The sequence below is a fragment of the Vigna unguiculata genome, chromosome 6 (genome assembly GCF_004118075.2).
Source record: "Vigna unguiculata cultivar IT97K-499-35 chromosome 6, ASM411807v1, whole genome shotgun sequence".
NCBI classification, from domain to species: domain Eukaryota; kingdom Viridiplantae; phylum Streptophyta; class Magnoliopsida; order Fabales; family Fabaceae; genus Vigna; species Vigna unguiculata.
Window position 1 is genome coordinate 20,968,589 of NC_040284.1, and position 22,540 is coordinate 20,991,128.

Genomic DNA, 22,540 nt, shown 5'->3' on the forward strand with positions numbered 1-22,540 from the left:
ATTCTTACCTTAATAACCAACTTTTAAGATTGAGTTAGACGTTAACCTGTTCGTTCTAAAGTTAACTTAGACTTTAAAATGATTTCGAAATTATCGAAAAATTATACAATTATGTATATAGATTATGTTGAAAAAGTTAAGTTTAATTGCATAAAACTAAGACTTCATCCCACGAAAAAACAATAAAAAGTGTTGTTTTGAATTTAGTCGCATTTTATACCTCTTTAATACTCAATAAAATGTAAAAAAGAAAAAGAAATACATTGTCAAATAAGTGAGTATGACTTTTAATGCTGTTCAACTGTCTTTAGGCGCTCAAAAGGTAATTCAAACACATACCATATCACCATGTTAAACCACTCATTTAATACCGAACTTGATATATTTATTCGTTGATACGAGAGAATTTCTTGAAGAATCATATTAATGAGATAAAATTAAACTATAATAAATATTTACATAATCAAATTAGACCATACAGGCATTTCAAGAATTGAAAATGGAAATGCTGGTATCAAGCATTAGGAAAATGATCATTACGCAAAATTAATCAAAAGTTAAAATGGTCACACATGTATATCCTGAATTGTCTTCCCATGAATGGGAGATTCTCACAATTATAAACATTTCCCGGGCTCCTGTTAATGTAGGAAATCTTTCATGGGATCATCATGATGTACTCTCTTCATCCTGTATGCCTCCATGTCCTCCTCAGTGACCTCGTCGTTCCATCTGACATTATATTTGCGTTTCCTCTCATCTTTCTCTTCCCTCTTCCTTATATCTTCCTGCAAAAGAACGTTTGTATACATGTCAGGATAACTGCATCTCAAAAGATTGAAGGCTCCAGCAAAATACATTTTACACTACAAATGGACATCCTAAAGTCATGTTTGTCACAAGAAATTATGTATAAAATTTAGCTTAAATCAAATGTGTCGTGTCCTTGGTAATTAAGGTCAACTTATGGGAAAAAATATATAATTGATTTCAAAAAATATATAATTGATTACAGTGGATACAATTAAGACGCAGAAAGACACTAACAAAGACCGAGTGAGTAGCCACACAGGATGGGACGAGAATTACCTTCTTGAGTGCATCAGCAAGCAATTTCTCATCTAGAACTAAACCATCTGGGACATCAGTACCCCACGTAGCAAGCTTTTTCTCCTCCACAGGTGCAGGATCGTCTACAGGTTCATTAAAATGATAGTGATTAATAAAGACATGCTAAATACAATTAAACAAAATTGACAAACAAACAAGAAGTAAAAACAGAATAGGAAAGTGACAAGATAGAGGTAGAGAAATAGCATAGATGTGATGTTTGTTAGCAAACGAACCTGTAGCCGCCTCCTTACGGGCAATATTTGCTTTCATAAGATCACTTGCCGCTTCAGCAGCCTCAATACCGGCAGCACCCGTGCAATAGCTATTTCGGATTGTCTGCTTGCAGCACTTATAGCCCCACTGGTGATCCTTCCACCATGAGCCCCACACTGTTGTGTGGTTGTTAATGTAAATATCTTCTTCATACTTGCTCCTGGGGACTGCTGCTTCCTGATCAGGTAAATAACAATTAAATATAGTCCCAAGTAACCATAAAGCAGAATCATTAAAGTCAAAACTAAAAGTCAAGGTAAAACCCAAAACGTTAACAGATCATGAAAAAGTCCGACTACCAAGAATATTTAAAATTTATAAGCAAATTATAATGGTGTTCTATACAGATTTAGGATACAACTCTCACCTGGCCTTTAATTATTCTACCAGCACGATCATACTCAACTTGCATTTCAGTTTGGCCTAGCAGAAGTGCTCTTGGAGGCTTGTTCTCATCAGATGCATTGCCATACTTCTCAATAATTGTTTTCTTTGTTTGATGCTTCAGTTCCTCACTCCGGATAAGGAAACTCTTATGGACTAATTCAGCTTGTGATGGGGCCGCTTGCATGTGAACATCTTGTCCCTTTTCAAATGCTTCCCAAGCATGGATGTTCAACTCCTTAAATTCCAAAGCTTGCCCACTATTTCTATATTGGTTATCACCCTACAGTAAAAAAACACAGGTTCAGTCTAAATACATGATTAGATATAACAGTAAAAACAAAGTTAAAGTGTTCCAAATTTTCATTCTAGAGACAAGTTACCCCATAAAACTTTTCATTTGGATCTGCATCTGGGAGTGGATCCTCTCGCATGGATCTGGTCTTAGGATCATAATGTGCTGAATTGACATCAAGATTAAGAAGATATTTTGCAGTATCCTCTCTAATACGTAAATTCCTGTTGAAAAAATATTTTAGCTCCAGTTCATTTAAAATAAATAATTAAATAGATAACCTTAAGTATAAGACCAATTAAAATTAAATTGGCCAGAAGTATTAAAATGATGGTAACACAAAAATTACCTCACAGTTCCTGTGCTCCCACCACCTGTTGTACGCACACGCTTCTCAACCTTTGCAAAGTCCATTTGCTTGCTCTCATCAACCTTTGCTTCATCTATCCTTAGATCATCTTCATCTTCATCCTCATCACTTGCAGCATCCTCACCGTTTTGGTTGCTCTTCTCCAATTTCTTAAGCTGTTGTTCTTTCAGGTACTTCTTTCGTGCTTCATCTCTAGCTTCATACCTCTCAATGACTCGAGCATAAGTAGATGCGTCATAACCATTCCATCTGTCCCGTTTTCCATCATAGTCAAGCTCAAAAGTTTCTATCTTTTCATCAGGGGCAATGTGAGTGTTTGTCCATTTTGCTCCCACTTTTCGTGGTCTTTCCATACATGACTTCACATCATGCGTCATAGCTCCACAACTGTATCAAAAAGATTGGAGTGGTCCATAAATAAATTCAGAGACAAGCCTGGCTGTCAAATAGTTTACGGGATTTGAAAGATAATATTTAATAAACATGTCTTAATAGCCAAACATATCAAATAACATATTCACTTACTCACAAGTAATGGAGTATAAGGTAAAAACATAAATAACTAAGTCATCTGTTACGCTATATATATACAGTCCCACTCACAGCCTTTATCGTGTACTTTAATAGCAATACAAAAACTAATTCAAATATTCAGACTTCAAAAACCTAAAATATACATTGACTAGCAGCACCAAGTACCCAGTCAAAAGTTGCACTTGGAAACATCTTAAGTTCAAGACTAGAATCAACTGCTCATGCGAGTGTTTACCTAAACACATTACTTTGAGAGAGAATTTACAAGCAAGTAAACACCATACTTATCTATTGTCTTATAACCAATAACTAGTAAAAGTTGAATCAAGAGTTTACAAGTTGTTTGTCAGACAAGGAATATACATTAAACACAAACAAATGCTAAGATATTTGACAAATAAAGATCACTTACTTTTCGCATGCGCCTTTCCTATACTTGTCTGCCTGATGGATTTTAGCACCTCTATCGTACCATGATTTGGTGTAATTGGGATCAGATTTCCATTTTCTTTGATGTTTCAAACTCTACAAGCATAACAATGGGACGACAATGTTAATTTTTATACATCAAACACCCCAAATTCCTACCGATCTTAATAATTCTAAAAAAGTAGAAACACTTACAGGTCTCTCAGCATTAAGATACCAGGGCGCAGATGACATATACTGGGGGATATGAGGGTTGATTTCCTTTCCATCCTCATCGAGTTCAGCAGGCGCAAGCCCCGCTTTTCGTGCCTCCTCCAACTCAATCTGTTTGCGATGGTCCTCCCTGGACTTAAATGCCACTGAAATTCATGCCAAACTAGTTTAAAAAACATTGAGGTATATAAGGTAAAATGAGACATGCATGGTCATGATTACAATTCGATTACTATTCAAGGGGGAAAATGGTGCAAACAGTCTCAAACCAATTAACCTAAGCTATGAAGCCACCGTACTTCAATTTTTTTACACGCATACTTGCCAACAATACTAAACTAGTCTGAAAAAGAAAAAAAAAAAAAAAACCCTCACGCTCTCTAAACCTTGCCAAAATTTCATCTAGTTTCTATCATCTATTAATTCAAAACATGATGAGCGGCTATTAATAGATTTAAATTGTGATATGATTGGGGCATTGGGACATGCATGAACGAAACAACAGCCAATCCCGAGAGAATGAAAGTTACACAAAACAGAATAAATAAAAGATTGAAGCCGCCCATAAGAATGAGCAGGTTTAGGGAAAAAGGAAAAGAAAAGAGAACGATCTAAGGGGGACTGGTATCAGAAACCCTAGAAAATGAAAATCTGGGAATTGGGAGGGAGAAAAGAGTACCTGAAGCTGTAGCCATGGTGTGAAGTACGCACGAAGTAGAAGATCCAGGTGCAAATCGCAATGATTTTGATTTTGCTACTTAAACTTGGGATCCTTCTATCTCTTATGTAGTTTATTTTGTTCGGAATATGTGATTTCTATCTTCTATATCTTTTATTTTTTTTTGGAGAATATGTGATCTTCTATCTTCTGTTTTTTTTTTTTCGTAATATGTGATTTTCTATCTTTTATCTTTTGCCGCCTCCATTCCAAAGCCTATTAAAAAGATGTTAATAAAAATGGGCTTATTGAGAAACACATAATGAGGGATTACTTTTTACAGTCCCTTTTGTTTTAAAATACACTACTCTTCCTCTTTTTTTTTTTTTTTATTAAAAACTAATAAGACTTATTTATTAAATTACAATAAATAGTATGATATTTGATTATATATATATATATATAATTCAAATTATCTTTATTTCTCAATTGAAAAAGATTCTATAAAATAATTTTATTTTGCTCAGTTCCACAATTGTTAGTATTGTTTTATAACTTATCTTTTATTTTTATATTTTATTTATACATATGTTTGATTTATATACTATACGTTCACAAGCATCATGCCAATAAATACATTGAAAAAAATAATAAATTTATAAATATTTTACTATATTAAAAAGTAATTTAATATAAATTTTAACTTCAACAATGTTAACAAATAATTAGTAACATATAAAAAATTATATATATATATATATATGATTTTTATTATAATTACTATTTTTAATTTTTTTTTTGTAATTTTTATGATAAAATTGTTAAATATTTTCAAAAAGTTATAACAATTTTTTTTAAAATATTTTTTGATACTAAAAATTTTTCAATTAGAGATATATGTTCACAATCTTAACTTTATCTTCTATCAATAAATAAATTACAAAAAAATTATAGCACAATCTTATTATTATGTTTGATTTATATACTATACGTTCACAAGTATCATGCCAATAAAAACATTGAAAAAATAATAAATTTATAAATATTTTACTATATTAAAAAGTAATTTAATATACATTATAACTTCAACAATGTTAACAAATAATTAGTAACATATAAAAAATTATATATATATATATATATATATATATATATATATGATTTTTATTATAATTACTATTTTTGAATTTTTTTTGTAATTTTTATGATAAAATTGATAAATATTTTCAAAAAAGTATAACAATTTTTTTTAAAATATTTTTTGATACTGAAAATTTTTCAACTAGAGATATATGTTCACAATCTTAACTTTATCTTCTATCAATAAATAAATTACATAAAAATTATAGCACAATCTTATTATTATGTTTGATATGTATAAATATAAATATATTAAATTATACAATAAAACTACATTAAAAGAACTACTAACATATATTTATTACCAATTAACTGATTTCTCATCATATAATATTATACTTAAATATAATAAATGTTTTAGTTTAGATTTTTCATATTAGTTTGAACCATGTAAAAAGAATCTTGATTTTGTATTTTTTTTGTTTGATAGGTTATTTGAAGAGGGTCCCACCTTTTTTATCCACATTGGGAAGTTCAACTTCTGAGTTGGCATTGTTATCCAAACATTGTGGACACCTCAGAACCACACACGTGCCAATATTAAAATTCACTATGACAAACTTATTTGTCCTTTTTTTTTTGTGGTCAACATGGCTTTCACTTTACTGCTCCCCTTCACAACACTTTTTTCCGCCCATGAGTGGGGGCTTGTAATAAAAATAAGTTATAAATTTTATTATTATGTAAGAATTTTAAAGTTCACTAAGTTTGGCATATAAGATAATAAAATTTAAATTTAATATATTTTACAGAATAATTCAATCAAGTGAAGTGTTAAAGAATTTAAGTATGATGACTAGATATGATAATATTAAGTAACATATAAAAAAGTAATCTAAAGAAAAAAAAATTAACGAATTTATTATTTTAAAATTTTGGATAAGAATTGATATGAATTTTTTATACGTGTTTGAATCAAATTTTGTTATTATTGAATCTTATTGAATTTCTCCTTCAGAAAACTTTATCAGTAATATCTTGGAGTCAATAATTTATTTATGTAAATATAAATGAAATTTGAAAGATTCATCAAATTTAATTGAAAAACTTTGTTCTAAAAAATATAATATCAACTACTATATTTTTAGTTTAAAATGAGATTCCTAAACTATAAATATATACTACAAATGATGATTGAGTAAAATGCATAATTAAAAAGAATAAGTATAATGGATAATTGCCTCTACGCCATCAATTAGTTTTATAATCCTTGCTCCACAATATATATATATATATATATATATATATATATATAAAGATAATATAAAAACTAAAATCAAGATATATTTTACATTATATATTCTTAAATAACACAGTAGGACATTTTCTGTTTAATTAATGATTTAAAAGAAAAAATGAGTACATGATTGAAAACTACACTTAAAATAAAATATAAAAAACTGGTACCATACGGATAGTGTGCATTACACTATTGTAATATTAAAACACATGAAAAAAAAAACAATAATATAACTTATCACTAGTATATTGTTAAAAAAAAAGTCAATATAATTAAAAAAATACTTAAAAAACCTTTCTATAAAAGTTAAAAATATATAGAAATTACAAAAAAAAAAAACACTTTACTTTTTAAGAAATGAATATTTGTTTGTAAAGTAATTAGATTGATATTTCATTAGCAAAAGTAAAAATAAAGAGATTCACGAGCACTAGAAAGAAACATTATAAAAATATTGCCAAAAAGGAAAGAATAGTCAAAAAGACAAAAATCACATAAAAAAGAAATGATGTTTTAGCTCTAAAAATGATAACAAAACTTATCACTATTAATTCTAAATTGTTTGGAGTAACAGATATAAAATAATTTTAAACACTTTATTAGTGTCCATCATTTTTCCTTATTGCACCATATTCCAGCAGTTACATTTATCTCTAATTTCATATAATTTAAATGAAAACCGACTAAAATAACTATAAACTAGTTACTTTTCCATCAGAGAATGAGTGAGAATCAGAATCAAGGAAAAGTTTTCTTTTTTTCTGAGAGAATCGGTTCTAACTACTTACTAGTTTTGGTGCGACCTAAAGAGGAAATAGTAAACATATACGAAAAGAGAAAGTACAAAGAAAGATGCAATTGGTTCAGTTTCAGATTCATTCGGTGATTGATGAAGTAACACGTGTAAAGGTGATACGGTGATGCACATAGACATAACCAAAATAGTGGCACAACCAAAAAGCACAAGAAAGAGAGAGGTATAAAGGGTCCAAGAGCAACACATACAACAACTTTCCAATTCCCAAACCTCTTTATCCATATCACACCAAAACCAACACAAGACATACCCATCCCTTTTCTTCTACACATCGGTTAATCCATTCCCATCCACACACACAACAATAACTTTCAAACACACTTTTCTTTTCTTTTTTTTGCTTTTGTAGAATCATCAAAGGAGAATTCTCGCAGAGATATGGGAACGGGGACATCGAAGGACGAGGAGGAAGGGGGCAAGGAAGAGAGTGACAGGCTCGACCATGCGGGTGGCCAACTCTACGTCTCTCTAAAGATGGAGAATCACAAGCTCACTGGGGACCTTGTTCCTCACGTTTATGGCTCTCTTCCTCTCGTCGGCTCTTGGGATCCTTCCAAAGCTGTAATTTTTGTCCCTTCCCTCGTCTCATTTCCATTCATCTTCTTCTGGGTATGTCTTATTTTTCCTTGTTTCTCGTTCTTTTGTCGCTTTTGGTGTTAGCTTTTCATGGAGCGGGAATCGGTGTCAATGTGGGAGCTTAGCTTTGTTGTCCCTCCTAATCACGGTAATACCTTTTGCTCTGTCTTTTCTTTCTGTCTCAGTTTAGTTTAGTGGTCAATCAGTAAAATCAATTTTATACCATAAACCAATCACAATTACGTTATCTGATACTTCTAAGTAGATTTTGTAGAAGTTGACAAAGAGCAATTTAGTATGACCTCATGGGAAATCCCACGATTTCAAATTTTCTTAAAATCTGCTTGGTAGTCAGTTACTGAACCGTATTGGCAGAGCTTGAAGAGCTCAGTTTGGTAGTTTACGTAGGTGGAGGGGCCAAAACGATTTTAAAAGAGATTTAGTGAAAATATCTTAAGTTGTAAACTTAGAACTGTGATCATCCGTTTAAGCCAGCGGAGAGCATCGCCATTCATGTACAGGAAAGCCATATGTAGGCGTTGTTTAAGAGGAACCTGGTAAAGGGAAAAAAACTCTTCAGCATGAAATAAGGTGTCAAGAAGTTCTGAGCCACCAAAAGTCACTAGTTGCAGTTTTGGGGGGTGGAGTGAAGGAGGAAGGTTGTGTGTGTGAAGAGGGTTGAATGGGACAGTGGTCATGAGGAAAATGTGTTGTTACTGTTGATCAGGAAGGAGGAGGGGAAAGGATGCATGGGGGTAGTGGTGAAACGGGGAAATGGTAGTATTAACATTGTAGGAAGGAGGTGGATGAGGTAGGGGTTGAGTAAGCATGAGGGGATATGGCATATAAATGGGGTTGGTGGTGAGAGGTAACGGTAGGCCATTGTTTGGGAGAGAACATAATGATAAAGTGTTTGTAGTGACGATGGTGAAGTGGGGGTCATAGCACGGTAGTAGAGAGGGCAGAAACATTGTTGGTGAGGGAGGTAATGGAAGCTTGGAGTAAAATTGGCCAACAAATATAGCCCATTAAGGATGTTTCCATTACTGGGTAGGATTGCAGTTAAAATGTTTGGCTTTGAGCATTGACTTTGTTTCCATCACCATGAGGAGGGAATCTGGTATTAAGGTGTCTTAGCAATATTGGGAAATGAATTGATTTTGGTTATGAAAGTGTGTTGTGCTTGATTATGTCAATAGTGAAATTAAAGGGGTGTTGGTTTTTGAGTTATGTGTGGGTTTCAGAGTTTAGCTTGGTTGTTCTACATAATCAGGATAATGCTTTTTTCCTTTCCTTGCTTTGTTTGCTTTGAGTTACATATGCAGTTCTGAGTTTTTTTTTTTTTTTCAATCAAAGTAATTTGTCTCTTTCTTTATGAATATGTCTGTGTACATGGATCTGGGATGTAGGAAGGTGCTGGAAATTGCAGGGAGAAGGGAAAAGTTAGACAGTGAGGGACTAAAAAACTTAAGTGTCTTTAGGGTTTGTTTAAACAAACTTCTTCATAAGCACTTTTAGGAGAGAAAAGTAAGAGGAAAAATTGAAATGAACTTCTCCATAAGTTAAGCTTATGTATATTTCTACAAACTCTGTCATGTAATTTCTCTGAATTTTTATTTTAAATTTATGTAACCAGTTTTAACTTATGGAGAACTTTATTTTACTTTTTTCTTATTTTTCTCTTATACAAGTACTTGTGGAAAAACTACTGCAAACATATCTTTTAAAATATTAAAATAAAAATTGTGTGTGTGCAATGAGATGCCATGTAGTCACCTCACCATTATTGGCAACTAGGAAGCAACAAAGACTAATGCAAAAAAATGAATATAAAGACTATTTTAAAGTAAAAAATAAAAGGTAACAAAAAAATGAGTATATTATGTGGACTAAAATTTAAAAATGTAATTAAACCTTTGTCTCTTTCTTTTCCTTATCTCATTCACTTAAAAGAAATATGTTTAATAAAATAGTACATAGTGTCTTAAGATTCAGAGGTTATAGGGAAGAAAAAAGAGAGCATAATGTGACTCTTAGCAATGGCTTTGTTGCCTTTACCATAAGAAGGAATCCAGTATTAAGGTGTCCTAGCTATTCTGTGGAATGAAAGGAGTTAGGTTATGGAAATTGTGTTGTGCATGATTGTGACATTACTGAAATCGAAGGGATCTTTAGAATTTTGAATTATATGTGGGTTTCAGAAACCTTGGATTTCAAATTCCTGTTGAAGCCTAAGGACAGCAATGCACCTTGCTTTGTTGAGGAGGGTCCAAGCCACCTGCTTGTGGGGGGAGCATTGCAAGAGGATGCCAGGCTTGCACTGTTTAGGCTTGATAGCGGTGAGGTTCTTGAGTATCAAGTGTTTGTCAAAGCAGACAGGGTTTCTCCATTTGATCTTGCTGCTAGTTGGAGGGCTTATCAGGATAATTTCCGTCCTTCATCTGTGAGATGGATTCCTGATATCAGCATAAATTCAGCACCTCAAACAGGTGGTGAGGTAAGATGAAAAAAGAAAAATCCTTCTTGGCACCTTCATTTTACTTTGTAATCCACTGTTCCACATAATGTTAACCTTGTTCTGAGGTTTGAGATAGTACGCACATGTGGGATGTCTCGCACTTAAAACCTCACCTTTTTCTAAACAATGTTTTTCAAATAGTGCCAAAATATTGGTCAATTTTATATTCCAGTTCATTTTTCCTTTGTTTGTTCTATATGTGATGTAATGTAATAAGGAGATTTCTTTAATTGCAATTTTGTTTGTAGTATTTTTCAAGTCTGAAGGGGATTCTACGTGCAATGTTTATTGTCAAGCTTCAAGTGAATTAGGCTTACTTTATTTTCTTTGTCCAGAATGGTTCTTCTGTGGGTTTGGAACTTGATCTTGAGCATTATGTTGTCCCAACTCCAGCAACTTCTGCAGATACAGCCCATGTATATGCAGCTAACTTGACAGAGAATCCAAGGTCACTGGTTAGTGGGTCTGGCAGCAATTCATATCCCATCAAGGTTTTTCTTTCAAAACTGCATTCTTTTTGGTTATGTTATACTTTCTAAATGGACTTCTAGTTTTTACAGCTTACTCTTTTGAGGATAATCGACAAATAAAAAACTTTAATCAGTCCATTCATTGTTATCCCTTTAACAAGTTTTAAGTGCTTATTTTCAACCTCTTCATTTTTTTGACCATGAATCTTCACTCTTTTTTTGTAATGCAATGCAATTGGATGTACACAAGAATTTAATTGGTTCAAGATTGAACATACGTTCTGTGCTCCTTAAATTTGATTATCAGATAGATGCTTGACATTATAATAATTTGCAAATTTGGTTCTTTCTCATGAACCTTTGTTCTGTATTTGTAGTGAATATGTAACTGTATTTCTGTAAGACTAATTCTTTTAAGTTTGAAAATGAAATCTCTTCTGTTTGTCGACATCTATGGCTAGCAGGCAGATGATCAGCTCTATAGAGTGTTAATGACTCTCTCTCTCTCTCCATATATATATATATATATATATATATATGTACACACACATACCTTTTTATCCTTATAAGTAAGAAATAACTTCAAATCTTAGAGGAAATACACAATGAAGTAAGCTACTGGTTACTGTTAAACTCTAGGGAAGAGAGAAACATTTAAGTTGAAAGAGTGTGTTTATGAGATAACATGGGTTCTTTATTTATGTTACACATAAAAGGAATTAATACAATATATAGAGGTGATTTGATATCCTCAAATAATAAAGATATAAAATGGAAATAAATAAAAATGTTCCTAATAATATATATATATATATATATATATATATATATATATATGTATATAGATAATACACATATATATAGTTTAGATATTCCTAATTATATAGAAGAATCATCTTCTTGTTTACGTAATTATGACATTTACGTTGACTCTTGCTCCTGCCAACACGTAATTCATTACATCTAATAGGTTATGCTGATGTTCCAATCAGGAGATGGAGGTTATCGTTCCTGATTCATCTAAGACGTTTCAAAGTTCTGGAATGGTTGAATCCAAGTCAGTTGGAACAGTTTCGCCTCTGCAAAAGCAAGAGAGTCAAAGAGGACTTTTTGTTGATAGAGGTGTTGGATCTCCTAGACTTGTAAAATCTTCTAGTTCAAATATTTTCTCTGCTGATACTAAGGTTTGTATAAATGATTTCCATTTCTTGTTTATTGTTCAAATTTATTGCATGTCAAGTAACTTATCATGTTGTGAGGTTGTTCACAAATAATCGTTTCGGCTCCTTTGCCTTTTTATTGATAGAATTCAATGCCAGCCGCTGCTGGAGCTGTTGCTGCTGCAGCTGTTGCTGATCAGATGATGGGTCCCAAGGAAGATAGACATTTGGCAATTATCCTGGTATTATTCTGGCATGATGAGTATTTAGTTACATATTCAACTCTTGGTAATTAGTTTCTCTTTTTTCATGGGACGATTTGTTTCCTGGTTTCTATTTATGTTACGAGATAGTTAGTTTCCTATGATTATTTCTATCTTGTATAGTTCCTTATAGTAGTTTCTATCTTGTTTACCTTCCCTTTATAATTTATTTTCCCCATTATCCTTTTCATTATGCATTCTATTTAAGCATTTGACTTGTAAATGTTTAGGAGCAATCTGAATAATATTTCTTTGTTTTATATCAAAGTTTTTCTTGAATTCTTCATTACTCTGCTGCACTAATTTCTCATGAATATCCATAGTTTTAGTAATTCTAGGTCACTGTTTTTTATTGTGCAATGTGGAGTTCTAGTTGTATGTTACTTTAGAACATATGCCAAAAGCTTGAATTTAGAAATTACTTTTATGTAGGTGGGTCTGCCCGCCCGAGGTAAAACTTTCACAGCAGCTAAACTTACAAGATATCTTCGTTGGTTAGGTCATAATACAAAACACTTCAATGTTGGGAAGGTTGTTTACATTCTTAACACCATTCATTTATTTGATCAATATACTTTGACCTAGTAATAAACTGGAAATACATTAGTTGTCATGTATGAACTTTAGAGATTAACACTTGTTTTTTGATGTCACAGTATCGTCGCCTTAAGCATGGAGTTAATCAGGTAATGTTTATCTGTGAAATAATTTTTTCCTTCTCATTTAATGATTATCTGCATAGCTACATATATTGAATAGCACAAAAGTTATCATGATTGCAGGAAAATGTTGTCTCACTTATATAGTTGTTGCTGTATTTTTCGCTTTTATTTGTATCCCTCATTGCATGTAGTACTATATACTGATGCGTGATACTGATCGTCATATGAATATCTGGTTCATGGTAATGCAGAAAGTATACGGTGAAGAAAGTGTGGTAGAAAGTTCTTATACCATTTCATAAGAACCTTAGTAGAATTGCACCATATAAGCTAGTCATTGTAGTTGGAGAGCTCAAGGCACTATAAACCTCATACAAGAATCTCTTGTGGGACTCAAGTCACTTGACCTAAAAGCTTACCTATTAAGCTGTGGGAGACAAAAAAAAAAGGTTTTTATAACACACCCTTTCAAATGAAATCCCTCTGGGATTGAAATGTGGACCTAGTATATTGTTACAGTTTCCTTGTGCTGAACTTGACTTTTTGTATAATGAAATTCGTACAGAAGATGGAAGGTTGAAAATAAAATATTCTAAACAGTTAAAGAATTTGTTATAGTGAGTTAACACTCCAAGAATGAATTTTATAATCCTATCATCATCGATGGTTCAAATATAATGTGTTGTAGTTGAAAAGTTTCCACATAATGAGGCAATAGAATAAGATACTATTCTATTGATTATAGCTCATCCTAATCAATGTGGGTCTCCTAACGTGATTCCCTTTCTAAATGATATGTTCTGGAAATTAAAATGTTGCACCACTGGCCTCAGATATCCTTGGACTATCTTAATCATGTCATTCTTCTATGCAGTCTGCTGATTTCTTTCGAGCTGATAATCCTGAAGGCATGGAGGCACGCAATGAGGTAGTTTTTATCTATTTGTTATAAAATATTAGTAGATTAGCTGCAGGTCTATGATAACTGGCCTAATAAAACCTATAGTTTGCATGCTAGGCCAGAATTGTTTATTATTACTAATTATTTAGTATTCTATGATGAATTTGCTGCTATATTTTGTTGAACCTTTCCATGGGACTATATTATTTCTTGAATCTTGTTCATTTGACTAACTTTTGTTATTGGGTCTTCCTCGGAAACCAAATTGACTGTCTTTGTTTCCTGAATCATCCATGACACTGTTTCTTGAATAAAAGTAATATATATCTTGTTCGAATACACTACATGATTACTAAGTACAGCATTGTACAATGCCTCAAAAAGGACGGGAAACTTCGTATTTTGTTTGTGTTCCCTTGTTAAAACAGTGTTACTCTGCAAAAAATGCTAATGCTGTTGTCTGATTTATTTTACCGAGTCTGTAAATATAAAGTAATCTAGAATAAATTAAACAAAAGAAAAATTCATACTATCAGGCAACAACATTTTAGACCGTGTTAACTTTCAATATAGTGTTACTTCAAATATTTGATTTATAATGTTTCTCATAAAGTTGACACCACGTTGACCCTTTCTCTGTGTACATAGTTTTAATATATCACGTGCCATTAGGTAGCAGCACTGGCATTTGAAGATATGTTCTCTTGGATGCAAGAAGGCGGCCAGGTAAGTTCATTTTTGTTATTTTAATGAGTTATTATTATTATTCTTTTTTAAGTTTTAATCTTGATTTAGGTTGGGATATTTGATGCTACAAACAGTAGCAAGGAACGAAGAGATATGCTGATGAAATTGGCTAAAGGAAGATGCAAGGTAGTCAAAGATGGAACTGAAATAAGCATACGATATGAATAATATATTTAATTTTGAACTGTTCTGATCATAGCTGTGTTTTCATTGTAGATAATCTTCCTTGAAACAATATGCAATGATGTAAATATAATTGAAAGGAATATCCGTCTGAAAATTCAGCAAAGTCCTGATTATGCAGAAGAGTAATAATGTTCATTTAAAACCAGTGATATTTTGATGGCTATATGGATACATATGCAATTAACTTTCTTATGCAGGCCAGACTTTCAGGCTGGATTGCAAGACTTTAAAAATCGTCTTGCCAATTATGAAAAGGTATGTGTATATCATACCATGTTCTTTTAATGACTGTTCAAGCTAAAGCTTTTTCCTTAAATAATGTTGATTCCATGCACCAGGCATATGAACCTGTAAATGAAGGATCTTACATAAAAATGATTGATATGGTCAGTGGACATGGTGGACAAATACAAGTAAGCTCAATGTTTATTCCATTGTTTCATTGAACATAATCCTCTTACGTAGTTGATTGTTAAGTTGGCTAGTCAGAGATTGTATTTAAAAGTTTATTGTCCGTATAGTAGCTGTTATTTGATAGTTGAAGGCGATAGAAGGAAGTAATATCATACAAGAAATCTGTGATGGGATTGGCATAAGTGTTGATAATAGTAGAAGATGCAAAAATGTTAAAAAATGTGTAGTTCAGCAGCATATTGAATGTGTTCTTTCCCTTTCCTTCATGGTGTTCCATCTACAATTGGACATAACTGGTTTGGAAACCGGCTCTCTTCAATTAGTGAATTAGGTCATGTTAGTAATTTTACCAGACTCTAATAGAAACTAGGTGTAAATTGTAGTTGCAGTGACATCTTAATTACAGTATCTTGGAAATTGAAATGGCTTAGTTTCACACATAACTTTAAATCATTATAGCATTTTTTATTTCTCTTTGTCTTCTTTGTTTATTCCATGGTAGACTGAAAGCACAAATTTCAAGATGTGTCTGTGCTGTGAAGAATTAGTATTTGAAAGGAGTATTGCTATCGTATGAAAGTGTTATGGTGTACAACCTGTGTGCATGTCCTTGAGTTTTGCTCTACCAATTTAGTAGTTTCAAGTGTGGTTTTAATTTGTTAATTGTTAATAACTTCTGTCTTTTGGTCTAGGTGAACAATATCAGTGGTTACCTTCCTGGACGAATTGTCTTTTTCTTGGTAAGCTTTGTTAAATGTAGTTAAATACCAAAATTACTGTCAAATATTTGCATACATGCACAAACAAAATAAACAATTAAGTTGATTAATATACTTACCTTGCCCAATATTGGCTGAATGAATTTGATCCTTTGAAGGTACAAAGTTTCTTAAAATTAACCCACATTATGTGATTTAAAGAATTTGGTTGACTCATGTGATTAAATGCATAATTGAGCTTTCACAATTGCTCTTGTGAAAAGTCAGTGTTCTTGTAGGGTACAATGCTTTTTTTTAGTGGCCAGGGTTGTACTTTATTTATAGGTCATATGCAAGAACAAAATCTTCTAAAAATCAAGAGAACATTTTTATGATACTTTCATTAAAAGTCCTCAAATGCAAAGTTTTTTTAGCTGAATTCAAATCCTGAGGAATCTTCTACTCTATCTGAAAGACCATAGTGTCTTGTAGACTGTGGACAATAATTATGGGTAAAATATTATCGAGTTGAACCATTCTATTGTATGCTTACACAAGAGAGGTTTACAATAATTAATAGGTAGCTAATATAATGTCAAAGTTGACTCATGTTAACTTTATGGAACATGAAATACGCAAGGAACTGAGCTATTTATATTCAATCATAAATACATGTCATTATCCGTGGCAAATGTTACTGAGGATATTGCACTGCTCAGTCAAAATTTGACTTAAAAGGACATGCTTGTCTTGGTGTCATAGTTATGAAATGAAAATGGTTTGTATAGAAGATTAATGATAGTTGGAAAAGTTATATATTTTATAAAACTAGTATCTACAAAATAATGCATAGACTCTGTATCAATGGTAATTTCTTATGAATAACCAGAACTTTTCTTCTATTTAATTTTCATACATTTTTATGAACCTCAATTTATGTGAGGCAGGTAAATACGCATCTTACTCCTCGCCCAATATTACTTACTCGACATGGGGAAAGTCAGGATAATGTGAGAGGCAGAATTGGAGGAGATACTGCAATAAGGTATTTTCTTAGTTTTGGTCTTTAAGTTGCTATTCAATGTAAATTTAAAATTGAGGGTGATATTAGATGTAGAAAAGGAAGAGAGATGAATATAAATCAGTACAAGAACAACCTGACCACTGTTTTGATTAACAAATACATTTAAGATTTCCCTGTTTTCTTTTTCTTCAATCTCCCCCTCACCCCTTTCAATTGTAGAAATAAGGCTTGTTGACTTCTAGTATAATGTCACATTGGTTTCTGAGGGAAGCAAAGGGTTGTTAGATAATAAATTCAAGGACTTCCATACAAGTTTGAAATGGTAAAATATTTCTCATGTTTGAATGTTGGCTCAGTGCTCTCTTTTTTATGTGATATCTGGCATTTCTTAGAATCATTTTTAATATTTGGCTGAATTCCTAGAGCTCTGCAATTTGTTGTTACAGTGAGGCTGGGGAACTTTATTCAAAGAAACTTGCCAAGTTTGTTGGAAAGCGTCTCAAATCAGAACGGGCTGCTTCTGTAAGCTTTATCTACTGTATAGATTCAATCTTAAATTTTCCTTGAAATTCAAGCTTATATGGCTAAGTCCTTGTCTGCTAAATCTGCATATAGCATTTTTGTTGAACTGTGTTCAAGGATTATACATCATCTATGCGAATCTGCTAAACAGCATCTATAAATATAAGCGAGTGTTAAAGTGATGGATGGTTTATGATTTTTGTAACTGGTTGTCTAGATATGGACTAGTACACTACAACGAACAATTCTAACAGCAAGTCCAATTGTTGGGTTTCCCAAGGTAAAGTGTCAATCTCAAGCTTATTGTTGTGTACTGCAATGTTTTTTATATTTCACAAGAAATAAGTTCACAAATTTACACAGTATGACCTACTATCTATATGTTAGATACAATGGCGTGCACTTGATGAGATAAATGCAGGGGTGTGTGATGGTATGACATACGCTGAAATCAAGAAAAACATGCCAGAGGAATATGAGTACGTTGCAAACTTGGACTTTCTTTCTTCTTTGCAAGTGAATGCAGCTAAATATATCAGATATCAAATAAGCACTATGAGAAACTTCTTTTTGGTTTTGGGGTTAGAAGATAATCAAGTCACGGTTATATCCCACCCCTCTTCTTTTTCATATTTCAGGTCTCGCAAGATGGACAAGCTTAGGTATCGTTATCCTCGTGGCGAGTCTTACTTGGATGTTATTCAAAGGTTCATTTTATGTTATGAACATTATTTAGCTCCTTGCTTAAACTTTCTTGATACAAATTACTCCAGTTTTACTAATAATACAGGTTAGAACCTGTAATTATAGAGCTTGAGCGACAACGAGCACCAGTTGTTGTGGTATCTCACCAGGTTGGTTGTACGTAAGACATTAAGCTTAGGATTGTCTTATTCTATGGTTGTCTTGTTCTAATCAGTGAGGTTTTCCCATACTCTTTTCATTGCAGGCAGTTTTGAGGGCACTATATGCATATTTTGCTGACAGGCCTTTGAATGAAATTCCGCATATTGAGGTTAGCTGAACTTCTGTCATATATGTTTTACCAGATTCTTGCATATGAAACATGGAGTCCAATGATGCTTTGGTCTAATTGTCTTGGATGCAAATATTTAAAGAACAACGAATAAGGCCTCACAATTCTTGATAAGAAAATGAGAAAACCTGAACACAGTATCATCAGTCTTGATGTTATTACTGTTCTCCAATCAGATTTGGAGTTTAATCTTGGTAATACTTGAAATATTTAATGAAATTATCTATCATGTGTGTATTGTGGAAGTGAAACTTCAAATTTGATTGGAGAACAATGGCATATATTGCATCTAAGTTTTCTTTATACAAAATGTCCGGAGGAGAGTCGATCATTTCGGTTGGAAGTCTTATAAATAATGTCAATTTAAATAAGTAGGTGCAAATGTCATTTTACAAGTCGATTTTGTAAGATTGAGTTAGACTTAAAGTTCACTTTTTAACATGATAAGACTTAAAGTCTACTTACAATCTCAAGTATTAAACCGAAGAAGAATTTAGAAAGCATAAACTACAGATTCTGGTTAATTAATGGAATGAATACTGGCTTACTTTCTTACACTTGTATTTACTTTTTGTTTACAAATTTTGGTGGTGTTCATCATGTCAGTTGGTGAGTGATGATGAAAATGGAGAAGATATCTAACGTGAGATTTGTGATTTCCAGGTTCCTCTTCATACCATAATTGAGATACAAATGGGAGTGACGGGTGTCCAAGAAAAAAGATACAAACTAATGGACTGAAATGAATTGAAGAAGAGTTTCTTTCTTTTACTATACTTTAACTATGTCCTTAGAACCAATTATCCATTCTTCTCATTTCAATTTATTGGCAAAATGTAATATTGCCCCGAATGGACTACATTGTTCAAAATTACCATATTGAAGGCAAGTTATGCTCTTCAACTTCAATATTGTTTCACTATACAACTGTAAATGACATATCTTTATATTCAGTTAATACACACGCCATACCATTGTAAGTGTTGTGTGATAATTCTTTTATTTTTTGTAAATACCAAAAATGAAATGAATTTTGGTAAGTTTTACAACAAGATAACTGGTTATCTCTTTACTCATCAAATGAATACATATTACAGGATTCTGTTATTCAAAATCAGGTAAAATTACAGTCACTAAAAGTACTCATCAAATAATATTTATGAATATAACCATAATTATATCAATAAATAAGTTAAGAATATATCTATAAATCAATAATAAAATAAAATAAGATGATAATATCTTAATAAATTTCTTTACAAGTTAAAAATAATGTATATATAAATTAAGAATAATAATTAAAAAATATTATGTAAAATTAGTTTATAAGTGTAGAAGTTTATTTCATTTTTCTTAATTTCTTATTCTAAAAGTGCTCTCGTTTCGAACTTCTCCATCTTAACCTTTGGTCCTTTTAATACAGTATCGTTCCCAGTTTTGCATATCATTCACTATTCTTTTAATATGAATTTGTCTCCTGTAAACTATGTAAATGAAGTAAATGTAAAGTGAACAACATGATTTTGTTGTTAATTTTAATTAAAGTACTTTGCAATTTTTAAATGGTTTTAAATCAGTGGTTGATTAGACTTTATTTTTATATATTTAGTCGCTTATCATGGATTAAATATAGTAGAAATATGGATTACGTTATTTTATCATAAGTTTGTTTCAGCATATAGATTTGTGCATATATACTCTTTCAAGATAAAGTTATCATAAGAAGACAAAAATTTTGCAAAAATTGATTTTTTTTTTAACTTTCTTTATTTGCAAAGTGGATAAATTTAATTTTTAAATAAATTTAATTTTTAATAATAATAATAATAATAATATAATAATAATAATAATGAAGATTATAATTTTTCATTTTTTTAATTAAAATATTTTTAATCTATCACATCCTTTCTTTTTTACTATATTTTCTTTAATTCAAACAATTTCACGTTTCCTTCTTCTTCTTTTTTTTTTCTTTAAATTTATTTAAATTTAATCTCTCAAATTCATCTTGACGTATAAAGACAGCCTAAATAATACTTTTAGGATATTTTTGAGGTTAACATATGTTGTATTTTGTTAATGTAGATGTTTTTATGGACCTATTTATCTTTTTGTTATTTATAGCATTGTCATCAATTGCTACTTTTAAGTCTTTAGTAATATATATATATATATATATATATATATATATATATATATATATATATATATATATATATATATATATAAAATGTGTGGTCTTTGGCGTCATATATATCTTTTTTAAGAGTTTAATATTTTAGTTTCATTGTGATTATAATAATTTTATTAGGGAAGACGTATGAACTTGTATTTAAAGACGTTTGTATATATAGGTGTTATATATAATAATTTTTCATATTTTAAGTTTATTTAGAATTTCAAGATATATTTTTATTATTATTACATATTAATTATATTTACTTTCATTTGTGTGGTTTTATTTAAATGGCGTATTATTTATGGTAGAAATGTAAACTTTAATTTCCATGAATTAATTTTATAAAATACATATTTGATTATTTATATTAATTTAATATTTATATTTGTTATTTATTTTATATTTGGCGTTAAAAATGTAGAATTCTCAATTTTGATTATTCATTTGATAGTGACCTAAAAATATTAATTTTATTTTTTATTTAATTAAAAAAAACTTTTTTATTGTATAATTTTTTATTTTCTCTCAATAATTTTTATACTCACTAACATTTTCAAATGCGCTTTCTCTTTCAATATTAGAAAAAAAAATGATGTAATTGTCATAAAATAACATATATTGTATTTAATAGCGGTGACTCAATTGAAAAATATAAATTTATTAAATACTAAATATATCACAAAAGTTTAGTACGGATTCAATTGAGTATTCTCATATCTATTAAGGACTTAAAATACAATTAAACTTTTTATTTATATTTCATTTTAAAAATCTATAAATATTTTTTTTTCAGATTGCTATTTTTTATATGGGTTTTATGATGCACAAGATATGACATATATCTGTTAAATATACATGCATATCGAAAAGTATACAATAATTATTAAAAACATGATAAATATATTATTGTTATTGTGTGAATCCAAATTAAAATCACATGTATTGAAATTTTTAATATAAAAAATTATAAATCATTATCATCATAAAAGTGTTACTCATTTATAGATTAAATATTTTATTTTATTTATAACTATCGGTAAAATATCCTAAAGTATTGGACACATATACGTGACTAAAATTGAAGTATCAGTGCATCATAATCAACTAGTAACTAGGGATGGCATCGGGGTGGGGATGAGTACAATTCTTAGAGAAAAAAATTCATCATCGTCCCCATACCCAAACCCAATATTTGTCTCATTTTCACCCCTGTGGAGTATTCATAGAAAATTTGAATCAGACTATTCAGAAATCTAAAAAAGGATAAGAATTGAGGCATTAATTGTATAACAAAAACGAGCTATGAATAAATTTATAAAAATAGTTAAGAAAAATGAATTAGAAAATACATGTGGGTGCTCTTTGAATCAACAAGATAATAACAATATAGATATAGGTGAGAGCAACAATAGAGAAAGAGAAGTAATTAGTGATTAGGATAATGTTAACAAGTTCAGTGAACCGAAAGATAATAAAAATTTATTTAAGATAAACCATTATCTATTGAAAAAGAAATGTTAAATAAAATTAATTATGACTATTTAATAAATAATTTTGCATAAAAAAAAGTTCAAAAAATAAATTTTAAATAAAAGGCCTCATTTTTTAAGTTTACTTTAGACCTCCCAAACTCTTAAGCCGTCCTTATTTGCCAACACACAAGTTTTAAAACTAAAATCTAAAATATTGCATTGATGAAAAATAATGATGAAAATAAT

General features: G+C 30.8%; 2 protein-coding genes across 2 annotated transcripts; one reads left to right on the top strand and one right to left on the bottom strand.

Annotated features, from left to right (window-relative positions):
• Positions 1–493: 493 nt before the first annotated feature.
• LOC114189069 (pre-mRNA-splicing factor SLU7-A-like) lies at positions 494–4,487 on the bottom strand. Its single transcript, XM_028077775.1, has 9 exons — positions 4,291–4,487; positions 3,594–3,757; positions 3,382–3,494; positions 2,415–2,822; positions 2,154–2,289; positions 1,754–2,053; positions 1,347–1,563; positions 1,090–1,193; positions 494–788 (listed from the first exon to the last, which is right to left on the bottom strand). Exons 1-9 carry the CDS (start codon positions 4,304–4,306, stop codon positions 642–644), a joined length of 1,605 nt encoding a protein of 534 aa, XP_027933576.1. The 5' UTR covers positions 4,307–4,487; the 3' UTR covers positions 494–641.
• Positions 4,488–7,638: 3,151 nt separating this feature from the next.
• Positions 7,639–19,623, top strand: LOC114188864 (6-phosphofructo-2-kinase/fructose-2,6-bisphosphatase-like). Its single transcript, XM_028077522.1, has 23 exons — positions 7,639–8,027; positions 8,127–8,190; positions 10,244–10,539; positions 10,896–11,051; positions 12,023–12,214; positions 12,337–12,432; positions 12,886–12,984; positions 13,110–13,139; positions 13,990–14,043; positions 14,689–14,742; positions 14,812–14,889; positions 14,980–15,071; positions 15,147–15,204; positions 15,288–15,362; positions 16,056–16,103; positions 17,009–17,106; positions 17,532–17,607; positions 17,825–17,887; positions 17,995–18,086; positions 18,246–18,314; positions 18,398–18,461; positions 18,557–18,622; positions 19,307–19,623. The coding sequence occupies exons 1-23, from the start codon at positions 7,845–7,847 to the stop codon at positions 19,382–19,384; spliced, it is 2,181 nt and encodes a 726-aa protein (XP_027933323.1). The 5' UTR covers positions 7,639–7,844; the 3' UTR covers positions 19,385–19,623.
• Positions 19,624–22,540: the final 2,917 nt, after the last annotated feature.